The 15,019-nt window shown below is 40.7% G+C and overlaps 1 protein-coding gene across 4 annotated transcripts in view; it reads left to right on the top strand.

The window, feature by feature from the left end:
• LOC308078573 (nipped-B-like protein B) overlaps positions 1–15,019 on the top strand; it is a 39,213-nt gene that overhangs the window by 21,266 nt on the left and 2,928 nt on the right. For all 4 annotated transcript variants that reach the window (XM_080419785.1, XM_080419786.1, XM_080419783.1 and 1 more), the window contains exons 24-46: positions 1–144; positions 249–335; positions 495–715; positions 1,104–1,206; positions 1,302–1,400; positions 1,481–1,627; positions 6,444–6,578; positions 7,085–7,183; positions 7,325–7,378; positions 7,477–7,591; positions 7,692–7,828; positions 8,612–8,752; positions 9,275–9,368; positions 9,983–10,137; positions 10,230–10,320; positions 10,562–10,735; positions 11,087–11,277; positions 11,648–11,755; positions 12,036–12,239; positions 12,508–12,654; positions 12,866–13,221; positions 13,825–13,999; positions 14,611–14,811. In XM_080419785.1, coding sequence (XP_080275911.1) covers positions 1–144; positions 249–335; positions 495–715; positions 1,104–1,206; positions 1,302–1,400; positions 1,481–1,627; positions 6,444–6,578; positions 7,085–7,183; positions 7,325–7,378; positions 7,477–7,591; positions 7,692–7,828; positions 8,612–8,752; positions 9,275–9,368; positions 9,983–10,137; positions 10,230–10,320; positions 10,562–10,735; positions 11,087–11,277; positions 11,648–11,755; positions 12,036–12,239; positions 12,508–12,654; positions 12,866–13,221; positions 13,825–13,999; positions 14,611–14,811 — 3,378 coding nt within the window. The remainder of the gene's footprint in view (positions 145–248; positions 336–494; positions 716–1,103; positions 1,207–1,301; positions 1,401–1,480; positions 1,628–6,443; positions 6,579–7,084; positions 7,184–7,324; positions 7,379–7,476; positions 7,592–7,691; positions 7,829–8,611; positions 8,753–9,274; positions 9,369–9,982; positions 10,138–10,229; positions 10,321–10,561; positions 10,736–11,086; positions 11,278–11,647; positions 11,756–12,035; positions 12,240–12,507; positions 12,655–12,865; positions 13,222–13,824; positions 14,000–14,610; positions 14,812–15,019) is intronic.

Below are 15,019 nucleotides of genomic sequence, written 5' to 3'. Positions count from 1 at the left end.
GTGCATCAGTTCAGTAACAAGGGGACAGAGATGGCCCTCAGGGTGGCATCACTAGACTACCTGGGCACTGTCGCGTCACGTCTGCGCAAAGATGCTGTCACCAGCAAGATGGACCAAAACGCCATTGATCGCATCCTCAAAGGGGTAGATCTGTTGTTAAAATACCTTTTTAAGACCTTAGTTTTAAGCATGTGTATGGTTCTCTGAACGGCTTTACTGATGCTCCTGTTTTATTGATCCCAATTCAGACTTCAGGCAATGATGAGACACAGCAGCTTCAGAAGGTTCTGTTGGACTACCTCGATGAGAACACGGAGACAGAGCCATCTCTAGTTGTAAGCATATTGTTTTGCACACGCTGACCTGTATGTCAGGGAATCTCATAAAAGTGATTACTTTTTGAGCACTGTAATTGCTTACTCTCAATATTTGTTTATAAGATAGAGATCTCTTGCCATATATCACTTCGCTAACATTCATTTTGCGTCATCCAGTTTGCCAGGAAGTTCTACATTGCCCAGTGGTTCAGGGACACCATAACTGAGAAGGAAAAAATCATGAAGTCTCAGAACCAGAAGGATGAAGACTCGTCAGATGGTCAGCACCACTCCAAGGATGTTGAATCCACTGGTGAAATCATGCAGCGGGGTGAGGCACGGAAGAAGTTCCTCCGCAAAATCATCAAGACTTCACCCTCACAATTACAAGCACTGAGGTACAGTAGGCATAATTTTGTCATTGTTCACGTGACACTGTGAATTGAATACTTAGATTTTCCCATAACATGTTAATTTTGCCACCTGGGACCCAGGCCCCCCTAATAATATTAGTTAAACTGAAATATTACATGGGGGTATGATACCAATTTTACATAAGCTGCATGCTTTGTTTTTTAGCAGTCTTAATTAATGAATGCATTTCTTTATTTAGCGTAAATGTATAATGATCATTATTACTTATGGCTTTGCAGATGTTGAACAACCAATTAGAATGCCTTCGTCCCTGTAGGTTATGATCTAAACAGCCGACCCATCTGAACACCAGCCAGAATACTTTTTGACACTTCTCTTGATAATATCCTTTCATGTTTCACTTCCTTTCAGGATGAACTCTGACACTGTGGACTACGAGGACTCCTGTCTAATTGTCAGATATTTGGCCTCTATGAGGCCGTTAGCACAGAGCTCCGATATTTATTTAACACAGGTAAGCGCTACCGTGAGGAGGTGGAAATAGTTGAAGAGTAATGTTTTTTTTATTTATTTTTGTAGTAATACTCCATATCTTCCACACTTTCATAGATCCTCCGAGTATTGGGTGAGAATGCTATTGCTGTCAGAACGAAAGCCATGAAATGTCTGTCTGAGGTGGTGGCTGCGGATCCTAGTATTCTGTCCCGGGTAAGTCTGCACCCATATGGGCTTCTCCTCAACAATGTTAAATTGTCTCTCTGTCTGACCTTTGTATATATTCTCTGCAGTTGGACATGCAGCGCGGTGTCCACGGCCGTCTGATGGACAACTCCACCAGTGTGAGAGAGGCAGCAGTGGAGCTGCTGGGCCGCTTCGTGCTGAGCCGACCCCAGCTCATTGAGCAGTACTATGGCATGCTCATTGAAAGGATACTGGTACGTTTCTTAATCTGTTCGCACTTGCCGGATGCCTGAATTTCTTAAAATGTATTTTTTTCAATCGGACTATCTTGACCTCCTGCGAGTGTCTCAACATTCTTTCACTGTTTCTCTGGTTGAGTGAGTTATCTCGGCAGTGTCCCGACCCCAAACGCTATTATTGGTTGAGAAATGCATGTTGCTTTGCGTCTGTTCCTGGAATACTGCTATTTATGATTATATTACAACATGGATGACGAGAAATCTAAGATTACGACTTAATTAAAGGAGCACTTTGCCCATTTTCAACCATATCTTCATACAATTGGTCCTTACTCATGCTTATTTTGAAATGACAATTTCCGTCTACTCACTCTGCGTCTCATTGATGGGCTGTGGACAGTTCAGAAACCCGCCTACCAATGACATCATCATCGGGGATTCCAAGTTAACAGAAGCTACAGCCTTTGCATTAATATATGTTTTTTAAACTTTGAAATCTTATTTGACATTACCAGGCAGGTTTCTGGACTGGCCGCAGTCCTGGCACCCATTCCAAGTAGACAGAAATGGTACCAACGTATAATGAGCATTAGTGAGGACTGATTATATGAAGATAGGTGTTGAAAATGGGGGAAATGGTTCATTTAAGGGTGAAGGAATGGCATAGTAGGCAGACAATGCAGTAACTTCTCTTGCTGCACTGTCACTTTGCTCCTGATGCACATATTTCAGGATTGTTCAAACAGCCATCAAATGGTATAGAGAGACCCTCATATAGTGGTGGTTTGTTTTTACTGAATGAACTTGAGGGGCTAGGTCTCACATATTTAAGGGAGACCTGTCCGTGCATGTGTTTGTGCATGCATATATGGAGGAAATATCTAAAGAAGCTGTAGCTTGATGCACCAGAGATATTCCTATCCTCTCCCTGCCCAAGGAGTTCTTTAGGGACCAGTCGAAATTTACAGAAGGGGGTCCCTGGTAGCCTGGTTCCAGACGAATCTGCCTTTGCAAAATTGCATCGCACTTTAGCCCTCGGCAGATTAGGTCTGGCCCCCCTCAATAGAGATTTCATTTCTCTCCCTCCGAAGTCGTGAGGGACCAATCAGGGCCCAGTATCCAAATGTGGGCGGGCTTATCACCTTATTGGAGCAATGAGGTACAAGGAAGCACTGCTCTGATTGGTTCGTACAAGGAAGCACTGCTCTGATTGGTTTAGGTCTAACCAATAGAGTCCGTTTGGATCTTTTTGTAACCGCCCCTTGGAAAAAAATCTATCGTTGATAGGGACCAGACTAATATCCACGCAGTGTGTCGTGTGATATTGTCTGGCCACGCGAGGCTAGGTCCCTGGAGGAAAATAGGGGAGGGTCATGCCTTTCTAATTTTAGTACAAGGGAGGGTCAGCTAATTTTACTTTGAATCCAAGGGAGGGTCATGCAATTTTGAATTAATAAAATAGTCGTTTTTTATATACATTTTTAGTACAGCAGAACAGTGGTCAATGACCCCTCTCTATTTCAAATGATACAAAGGATTCAAATCCAGTAACACCTTGGTCTATTTAGAATCAATGACAGTCGTTAACAAGCCATCAACACACAGCAAGTGTGAACGACCCAGTCAAATCTATTCAGCGTCTTAACGATGGTGGTTGAACAATTAAGCAACACTTCAACAGGTGTTAGGCATATTAGAGAGATGCATTATCCCAATTTCCAACACAGAGATATCCTCTTTTAAGTGTGTTTTTGTTGCTCATAAAATTACACACACCGGGTAGGTTACAATGACCAATTTATAACTGGATATTCATAATCATTTGAAGTATTTCTGTGCATGTGATTAATTTGGACAGTTGTGCATAGATGCTAGCCTCGCGTGGCCAGACAATATCACACGACACACTGCGTGGATATTAGTCTGGTCCCTATCAACGATAGATTTTTTTCCAAGGGGCGGTTACAAAAAGATCCAAACGGACTCTATTGGTTAGACCTAAACCAATCAGAGCAGTGCTTACTTGTACGAACCAATCAGAGCAGTGCTTCCTTGTACGTCATTGCTCCAAATAAGGTGATAAGCCCGCCCACATTTGGATACTGGGCCCTGATTGGTCCCTCACGACTTCGGAGGGAGAGAAATGAAATCTCTATTGAGGGGGGCCAGACCTAATCTGCCGAGGGCTAAAGTGCGATGCAATTTTGCAAAGGCAGATTCGTCTGGAACCAGGCTACATAGATGCCAGCCTAGCTCCACAAGTAAAACCAGAATCATCGGGCCATAATTGATAGCCTAATTGTTAAGACGTCGACAGGGGCCACTAATGATGACTCAACCAGGTAAACCGGTACAGTTTCCCTTGAAATTCTAACTCTCATTTCTGTGGAAGTATTTAATGGAGGTTTTAGTACATCAAGGTAAATACAGGCTTTTATTTGATGTATGATGACGCATCAATGTTGTCAGTTACTTGGAAGTCGGATATCCAAATAAAAGCCTGTATTTACCTTGATGTACTAAAACCTCCCTTAAATACTTTGCGCTGTGTGCGTGTGTAAAACTGTCATCCTTGAGTTGAATTTCCTTTCTGTTGTCACACACATTAACAGTATCCACCATCGATAAAATAAAATATAATACAAATCTTCACTTTCCTACATTACTAAATGCATGGTCAGGGACCACATGCAATACCTCCACGGACCACCAGTTGAAAACCCATGATGTAGGCAACACACAGTGTAGTCACCGTAGTTAATAATTATGAGATTCAATGGGTTTCCCACATGTAAGTTTAGAACACTGTCCATTCTGCTACCACTACAGACACTACACTGTGCATTTAGCAAGACTGACTACAGTAATGTTCTATCAATGTGGAAAGCAAAACATCGGACATATTATCAGTTTTAAATGTCATGTTGTATTTGATGGGGAGGGTTAGGGGTGTCAAGATAACACTAATTTCACGATACATACATGATGTTGGGCATATGATATCGATATGATACATTATTAATGTTCTTTTCTCATGTATCATCAACATTGGCCATCATCTTTAGTTTAAAATAACAATTATAAAGCACTTTAAAAAACAATTACAAAGTGCTTTGTACACACAAATAAATACATTTGTGCAAGCGTAAGGGAGAAGTGAAGTTCTCACTAAATATAAACCCATTGTTTCAGAGGACAGATGGACACTAATATAATATAACACTGTATAACTATAAATTCCACAAACCTCATATTTTTGTCATCTGGACTTTACGAACCAAGTGCAGCCTAGTTATTTCCAACAGCTAAAACAAAACTATAATGCCAGATACAGTATAATACCATGTAAACAATCTTCGATTAGATGTAGGCCTATTTGAGAGTGCAGACTGGCATAACTGCTTTGACGCATGTCACATTAACGAGCGTCAACGAGCATCAGCTGACACAAACGCCTCCCCTCTGCAGTGCTTTAAACGGAAAGTGACTGGAGTCTGTTTCATTTCTCTCCAAAATATCTTGAATATGATGGAAGACATGATTAATAATTACTGTGATTATGATAAGCTTTACATTTTGTATCATACACCATACAGTAAGAACTCCTATTACTTTCACTGGCAAAAAAATAAAGAAAGGAAAAAGAATTAAAAAAATATTACGATACAGTATGACATCTTGACAATACCTATCGTCACATTTTAATACCACGATAGGCTATATCGTGGGACAATATATCGTGACACTCCTATAGGCGGGGAGGGTTAATCTTTTTTTTATCACTTTGGGAGCGTCATTGATTTTTTTTTTTGTCAAAGGGAGGGTCATGGCATTTTAGATCAGGGCACATACATTTTCTCCAGGGGTACCCTTCTTTAAAAATCGACCTGTCCCTTACACCACTACTTAATTTGATTGATTCAGGCTAGTCTCGTTATGACAGCCGACACTACATATCTAACAATTTCCTCAGCAGTTCACTTGCTCACTGGCTGTCAGGAACCGCCCTTTAACAGAAACTATCAATATCAGGTGTGAAGAGACTTTATAACTAATTTGCACACTTCTATGACCCAACTGAGGTCTACTTATGGCCATAAGTACCACAGAACAATGTGAAATGATACTTTGTCAAAGACATTGGCCACTCCAGCTGAAAGTTCATTCTGGGTGTAAAAGTTCAGATGAGGTAACTTTTTTTTCTCTCCACACTGCCACTGGGTGGTGAAAAAGAAAATTGCAAGCCTCTGAAAAAAACTTGAGATCAAAGTTGTGTTTAAAGTTTTATTATGGCTCTTGCAAACTGAGACTGTATCTTTCGTCTGAAATTGTTGCTCGTAAAAAAATACGACCTCACGTGTCAATCATGTTTACACAAGTAACGCCTCAGGAACTTTAATCATTCATTCTAGATGAGTAGGTTCCATTTTCAATGTTTTTTCGCATCCATCCTCTTGTCTGTATGTTGTTGTGTTTTGATGCTGTACACCATTGCCTATCATCCAAGCATTTGTTTTTAACAAGTGAGAGGACCACAAAAACATAATCCTCAGTGCTTGATGACTCAATTTTGTTTCATTCTGTGAACATTTTGAAACAAATAGGATACTACACATACTAAGTGTAATGATTTTTATTGGATGACAGAAGGAAAAAATATATATACGAAAAATACAGCCCTTTAGATTTGTGTATTACTTAATATCTCTCTGAAAGTTTTGGCTATTAGTTGTTTGTTATGTTCAATATTGTTACCAAACAATATTCAAACACGTATTGTATGTTTATTGTGGACTGAATATACTCTCCATCTGATTTTGTCTTTCAACAGGACACAGGTATTAGTGTGAGGAAGAGGGTCATTAAGATCTTGCGGGACATCTGCTTGGAGCATCCTGACTTTCACAAGGTCACAGAGATGTGTGTCAGGATGATCCGAAGGGTCAATGACGAGGAGGGAATCAAGGTGTGTGTGTGTTGTACACGATTACAGCTTAATAACTGTTGGATTTTAACCACTTAAGCCCTATCCAGAAATAATCAAAAATAGCTTATCTACAAGCTTGTAGATCGGCTATTTTTAAATTTCTTTGAAAGTGACAACTTTCACCTATAACAAATCAAATTAGGGACGCCAGGGTGAAGTGGTTAAAAGACTGTTCCAGGATGTTAACAATAACAGCTGGCCTGAACTTTACTGCCTTTGTAAACTTCCTGTTTATAACCCCTTAGCATGGGAAATGACATAAACAACATGCTGTTAGTAAGCTTATTATTGTAGCAAGCTTAAACTTTTTTAAAGTCCATTAGTACCAGCAGCTCAAGTTGTTTTAAATGTACTTAGAACCTACCTATTCTCAGTGGTGTAAAGTTTAAACAGCTGACCGGTTGTTGACATTTTTCACACGCAATAATTGACTATTGATGCTGAATGCATGCACTAAATACAAATTGATATATTGGCACCTGCAGAAACTGGTAAATGAGACTTTCCAGAAACTCTGGTTCACTCCAACTCCCAGTCACGATGAAGATGCTATGACCAGAAAGGTCCTCAATATCACAGATGTGGTGAGTGGCAATTCCAGCTTAGCCACAAATCTAAGCTGTCATACTGATGCACAAATCGGAAACATTTTGGACTGTGACACAGTGTGACCTTGTCATGATATTAATTGCGTTATGTTTTGTTTTGATTTGATTTAATCTCAGGTGTCCGCTTGTAAAGATACAGGCTATGATTGGTTTGAGCAGCTTCTGGAAAATGTGAGTTTTCTTTTTTTTTTTTTTTTTGTGAGCAATATCTAATAGAACAATATTTCATAATGTGCCTTTTTTCATCATCATATTGTCTTACTCTTCAGCTTTTTAAGTCAGAGGAAGGTACTTCACACAAACCAGCCAAGAAAGCCTGTATTCAGTTGGTGGATAATCTAGTGGAGCACATGATCAAATATGAGGAGACACCAACATTAGAGGGTAGATATAGTCATGCCTATTGATACAATTGTGCCAAGTGATCATAGTAAATTACATTTTATTGTGCTTAATATTAATTTGAGGTGTTTGTGTGTTTCAGACTGTGAGAGCAAAGGGTTCGACTCTACCCGTTTAGTTGCCTGCATCACTACCCTTTACCTGTTCAGCAAGATCAGAGCCCAGTTAACAGTCAGACATGCCATGACCATGCAGCCATATCTGACCACAAAGTGCAATGTAAGAACCATAACAGTTGTCTCAAGGCTTTCCACTATTCACTAGTAAATTTGCTTGAACCTGACAGACGATGTGCTCAAAAAGGGGCCCACATTAGAGATCTTCACTGGTCCATCCGAACGGAATACCCAATATAACGTCACCCGAGACACATATGGTTTGCGTTCCCATTTTTTGTTAGGGTCTCTATACTATAGACCATAACAAAACATACCGTACTCTATAGGGTATGATTCGGTCCCACTATTACCACGTGTCCCGGGTAATATTAGGTTTGTCGGGTCCTGTCTCGTATCCCAGGTCTCTCAGGTCTCTCTCCTGTCGGATATGCACCGGCCAGTTTTTGTAGCATCTCAGAAACAGTTGGAAACAAATTTCATGGGTGGAATAGGGTTCGGGTCTGTCATTTTATAAAACCCGTCTGCACCAATTAAATCTAGGAACAAATTTCCCGGGTCTGTTAGGGTTTGGTATCATTTTGGACCTGTGAAGACCTCTAGCCCATTTTATGAAAACAAACACATTAAAACAAAGAAAAGTATCTCATATGTAGTGATAGTGCCATCTAGTGGCAGACCATTGAAAACCGAAGTGTTAAACACAAAAACACACCATCATAACTTTAGCAACAGCTAGTTACCAGCACAACACTGGAATACACCCTGGAGCTGGGGATTTAACCATCAACCTTTACAGCTAACTGCTTTGGTTGTCTGCCAGCCATTCAGTGGGTTATTTCCAACCACTGGACCGTGTAATCAAGTGTTTTTGTCCTGTCCTCAGACCCAGAATGACTTCATGGTGATATGTAATGTTGCCAAGATCCTGGAACTGGTTGTGCCTCTGATGGAAGAGCCCAGTGAGACCTTTCTCACCACTGTAGAAGAGGACCTAATGAAGCTTATCATCAAACATGGCATGACGGTCAGTCTCATGTGCAGCTTACTAACTATGAGTGACAGTTGGCACAAATGCAATTAACGAGACAAAACTATATTCTTGGATTACAATAATGCTTTTATCTCATTTCACATAACCACTTATACTTTGTAAACTGGATCTGATTTGGCTAAGTACTTGTACTGCTTATTTCCGTTTACACCAAATCTCTTTGCCCAAAAATGGTCCATGTAAGCTCACAATGTGGCAAGTTGCGACACATTGTGAGCTCTTTTATGTAAGTAACAATCTTGTAGTTGACCTCTCTTCTATGGTTTACTTTTGTTTCTTATCCTGCTTCGTATTTTCTTAACTTGCTTTATTTGCTTTTGTGTTTTGAATTCTGTAAATAATCTGTGTTTGAAAGATGTATGTACGGTAATATTATATACTATTATAATTATTATTCATTTGATGTAATCATTTGATGTAATCATTTGCAACAAATGATTAATTATTAAAGATGAACAATCATTATTCATTTGTTGTACTCATTTACATCATCAGGTTGTGCAACACTGTGTAAGCTGCCTTGGAGCTGTTGTGAACAAGGTCACGCACAACTACAAGTTTGTTTGGGCTTCTTTCAATCGGTTCTATGGTAAGCATATACTTTACGTTTTATTTATGTATTTATGTGGCATTCGGTCACTTTGGTGTTAGAACATTTTCATTAATGACAGGACTGGTTGATGGAAGAACAGTTAATTGATAACTTAAATCCTTATTTATCCCAACAATGTAATGTACACTATCAGAGAACACTCATAATTACACTTGGGATAGAGAACCTGAAAATAATGCTGTGGTAATGTTTATTGGTGTCAGTCATCAAGATTTCATTGCATTTCATTTAATTGATTTGTGAGACATTTTTAGCTCAGCTGAAAATGACTACGGTATGTTTTTTAGCTTAATCTGTCCAAGTACCTTGACACACTAATGCAGGTACAGTACCATGTCCCTCCCCATAGGGCTTTTGTTCTTTAGCTGTTCATCTGTTTTACTTTGAAACACCATTTATTTAAAGCTGACAGTTTGCACTTAATACGTCACAATCATTGTGTTATTTTACATCCCTAACAATGGGAGTTCAATGTCAAATAACCAATGTCTATTTGGTGAACTCACTGTTGACTTGAGACACAGAACATGACTATTGGTGGTTTGCAATTTTCAACTTTCTTTTTAACTGGCTGTGTGTTATGTCTTTAGGTGCTCTGACCAAGCTTAAGACACAGCACCAGGAGGACTCCAACCACCCTTCTCTGGCTGCTAACAAACCTTCCCTGCTGCGCTCGTTGTTCACTGTTGGGGCTCTCTGCCGACACTTCGACTTTGACCTAGAGGACTTCAAAGGTACCAGCAAGGTAAGAAACAACTTGATTATTTGAACCTTTTTTGCACAACTAAGAGGGAGTTTGACTTATCCACTGCTGCTCTTACTGTGCTTCTTCCTTAGGTTGTCATCAAGGACAAAGTGTTGGAGGTTCTGCTGTACTTTACCACGCACGAAGATGAGCAGGTTCAGATTAACGCCATCATGGGTCTAGGTATAACCATATCTCAACTTTATTACAAGATGTATTCACAATGTTTCTCTTCACTTTATGACCACCCTATTTCTTATGTTTGAGGGTTATATAATCATTCCATGTTGATATTGTTCTGCTTTATCATTGGCCTGATGATGCTCCATGGTATATAGGTCTGTTTTTCAGCCACCAAGGCACCCCATTAATTGTTCTATAACAGTCGTTTTTTCTCTTTCTCTCTCTTGTTGTCCCTCTCAAGGTTTCCAGTTCATCATGCACCCAGCGCTGATGTTTGAGCAGGAAGTGAAGGTTCTATACAATGACATCCTGGCAGACGTGAAGAAATCGGTTGCCCTGAAGAATCAAGTACTGAAGAACCTGCAGTCCTACCTCCAGGAGGAAGACTCTAGAATGCAGGAAGCTGACCGCGAGTGTGAGTTTAACATAAGGCTTGCTGGTTTAAGCTTGAATTCCAACAAATCCTTGTCCTGAGTGTGATTGGATGTCTTCTAGACTTGTGTAGCCAAACGATCTAAGATCTCCGCTTGATGATACGTCTGGTGACATCTTATGTATGGGCCATAACAGTGGAGAAAACGGCCACGACAAACCTACCCATACTGCGTTGTGCTTTGAAATCCATTCACATCACCGTCCCAATGTGAAGGACCACCCTGAAGGCAGAGATCTCCAATCGTCTTGCTACGTGAGAATATTTGGTGTCTGACAAGGTGAATGTATTAAAAGAGCATCCTCCAACGGATTATTTTCTTTGTTTTTCCAGGGAAGAAGCAAGGGAAGGCAGAGGATCTCAAAGAGATGGGGGACATTTCATCTGGGATGAGCAGCTCCATCATGCAGCTCTACCTGAAGCAGGTGCTGGAGGTGTTCTTCCATACAGATTCCAGCGTTAGGCACTATGCCCTCAGTGTCATTGCACTGATACTCAACCAGGGTCTCGTCCATCCTGTGCAGGTATGTTTTCTTTCTGCATCTCAGTCTCATATCGTGAGCTTGATTAGCTGGTCTGACGATGACATTAACAAGGATTGGGTGGGAGTGTGGAACATCCGTGGACATCCAAATGATGTTAATCTGAGGGATATGCGCAAAAAAGACTAATTGTGTTACCTTGTAGATAACCGTGGTAACAATTTAACCCAACATTTTGAAGCTCACCCCAGCATTTTCTAATGAAGTTCAAATGAGAATTTAATTATAAATTTCTTCTATAATTTAATTTTATTTCATTTTATTATAAATTTCAATCACTGTGAAGTGTCAATTGTCAAGTTGATAATTAAACGATTATGAGGTATTCATATTTGAACCCTTTGTCTCTCAGTGTGTGCCCTACTTAATTGCCATGGGGACGGACCCTGAACCCACCATGAGGAATAAGTCTGATCATCAGCTGTTGGAGATCGACAAGAAATACGTAGGCTTCATCCATGTGAGTGACTGTGTGCTGGCTGGCATATGATGACCAGGAACAGTATTTTATTATATTCTGTCATAATAGGCGAACATTCAGCAAAAATAGCAGATCTACAAGCCCAGAATGCGTTGCGACGCGACACGTCCTGAGCTTGTAGACTGGCTGTTTTTGGCAAAGAGATGTAAATGGAAAAAGGAGGGGGCCTTAATTGACCGGGTACCCCAGTCAATTAAGTAGATAGGGTTTAATTGGTTAATGATTGTATATAATGTGTTGGCTCTCTGTCTTTACTTAGATGAAGGCTGTAGCAGGGATGAAGATGTCCTACCAGGTTCAACAGGCCATCGCCATAACTAAAGGTACTAAATTGGTGCGAGGTTACTGTCAGGATGAGACCAGCTCAGCTCTCTGCTCCCATCTCTACGCCATGGTCCGAGGGAACCGACAATACAGACGGGCTCTTCTTCTCTCACTGCTCAACCTGTTTGATGACAGCTCTGTAAGTTCAGCCGGGGGTAGTCTCTTAAACTTTTAAGGGCTGTCTACAATCAAAATCCATTCCAATTCACTGGTTCAACATGTTTACAGACGTTATCGTTCATTAGTGTGGATGCTCACATCATTATAGCTTACATTTTATAGTTATCATTCTTGGGGTGGGCAGCCCTTTACAGATTGTATGAAAGGTTCTTGTGTAACAAAGCATAGAACCTAATGATGATCAGTCGGATTAAATAATGGATGCTATGCACTCTTATTACCTGCAGAAGACAGATGTGAATATGCTGCTCTTCATAGCAGACAACCTGGCCCACTTCCCTTACCAGAGCCAGGATGAGCCACTGTTCATCATGCACCACATGGACATCACCCTGTCTGTCTCTGGTAGCAATCTGCTCCAGTCTTTCAAGGAGGTGAGAAACATTCACAGCATCATGTGACAGACATTCAAACATCATTCCAGCTATCACATTCAATGTACAGTAATGCTCTTATTTGTTCTTTTATATTCCTTTATTTTAAAATGTATTTTCCTCTAGTAGTCTGTCTTAGTTTATAGATATGTACAGCTTTGGTTTAACTTTTTAGCAACAGTTTGTCTGACTGACTTTGCTTTCTGTGCAGTCCTTGCGCAAAGGCCTCTCACAGAAGGCGAAGAAGAAGAAGAAGGAGCAGAAGAAGCAGACTCGGCAGAGGAAATATTGCTCTGAGGATGAGGACGAGCGGAACAGTAGCAGATCCAACAGCAGCGACGAGGACAACGAGGTTGTCCAGCAGCTGAAGAAGTCCTCGAAGCCTCAAGTTTCAGACTCTGATTCAGTCTCGGACTCTGACTCTGACATAGAGGACATGGATACAGTGATGGACCGTTTGCCAGACAACCCTGGGCCTCTTATGGACTTTGCCAACGCCTCCCAGGGCATCCTGCTGCTCCTGGTGCTGAAGCAGCATCTGAAGGGCCTCTATGGGTTCTCAGACAGGTGAGCCAGAGCAGTTGGTTTTCAAAGTGGGGGCCGCCAACGTTGTCAATCGGAAATGCAAATACATGGACATTAAAAATACAATAGAATGGACTGAAGTAATTAACTCTCTCAGTGCCAGACCCCGAGTTATCCCGAGTTTTTGGGTTATACCCTCAGTGCCAGAACGAGAAGAAATCCTGAGTTTAAAAAAAAAATTTTTTTTTGAAAAAAGTGTTCAGAACCCAAGATATCATTATCTGAAGATTTGCAGCTCCATCCACTCTTTGTTTAACCTAAAACTGAAAAAGGCTGTATCTCGCTTCCTAAGCACTTTTTATTTTCTTTGAAAAAAAAAAAAAAAAATCTGGCAAAGTTCGCAATAATGTTTTTATTTTATTGGCACTGAAAGAGTTAAAAACGGGGCATGTAAACTTGGAATTGGAACAGCTGAAATCAATAATATATCAGTATTCGGATACTGACCCACGGGCCACATTAAGTGAAGGTGCCAGTTGCCCATGTATGCCCGGCCTAGAGTATGACAGAAGGGCAAAATAGGTGCTGTGAATTTGAGCAATTGTTCACAAACTGATCAAAACTTAATCTCTCCTTTCACTGTAGCAAAATCCAGAAGTATTCACCAGCAGAGGTTGCCAAGGTGTACGACAAGGCTGTGAATAGGAAATCCAATGTGCATTTCAACCCTCGGCAGACGCTCGACTTCCTGAACAGTGACCTTGCCAACTCGGATCTCAGCTATGAAATCAAGAAGAATATTGTGAAACAGTACCTGGATGTAAGCATGCAATGTCACAACAACACAAGCCTAATGCTTTTACTTTTGTTTGTGTGTAAATGACATACCTCTGGATAGAATCCAGCCAGCCACATATCTTTAGCTGGCCCAGTTATTTGTGCTTGTTATTGGTTGTTTCTCTGCACCTCAATTGGATGGAATTCCAATTCACCTCCCTGCTGTCTGAGATTGCCGTGAAACTCCCTGATAGATTTGTATACAGGCAAAGCACTATCTTTCTGGAGTTAAACTCACCTTCTCTTAGTAAGTTTTTTTTTCATATATCTGGAGTACCTACAAGCCATGATTGAGGCTCAGCTCCCTTTCCATTGTCCTAGCAGCTTCCCATGAAGAAGTGGTGTTGAAACACATATGTGAATAGAAGTACATATATTGATTGGCTTTACAAATTGTCAAAAGTTGATTTGATCTACTATTGATCAGTAGTTTTACAATGAATTTGAGAAGAAATAGTGATTGTCACTATCTGCTTCACACCTTTGGTCAGAGAGGTTTATATGACTCTCTTAAATGTTTATTTTTGAAATCAGATTTTAAAATGGTGTTAATAAATGATGGACTGATAAAAAAAAATAAATGTGTCCTTTAAGTTTAAGTTACTGATGGAGCACTTGGACCCTGATGAAGAAGATGAGGAGGCTGAAGCGAGCGCCAACGCTAGAAACAAAGCCATTACTTCACTGCTGGGTGGTCCTACGCCCCGGAACCACAACCACCACCGACAGAAGAGACAGGAGACAGAGTCAGAGGATGATGATGATGATGAGAGCGATGATGACAGAGCCCCTGCAGTAAGTAGATCACAGCACCAGCACACATCAGGTGCCACCAGCGGTCCAAATGGACCCTTATGGGTCTGTACCTCCGATATTGTACAATGGGTTAGGGAACCCAATCTACCCTGTTAATTTAACTCTGAGAGTGTACATATAGAACCAAATGGACCTGAGAGGGTCTGTTTGGTTCCATTTGTAGTTGTAGAGTTGCAGACCTGCAAGG

The sequence above is a fragment of the Gymnoscopelus braueri genome, assembly GCF_963280865.1.
Source record: "Gymnoscopelus braueri genome assembly, chromosome: 22".
Taxonomy (NCBI): Eukaryota; Metazoa; Chordata; class Actinopteri; order Myctophiformes; family Myctophidae; genus Gymnoscopelus; species Gymnoscopelus braueri.
This window is presented reverse-complemented; position numbering and strand designations above follow the sequence as displayed.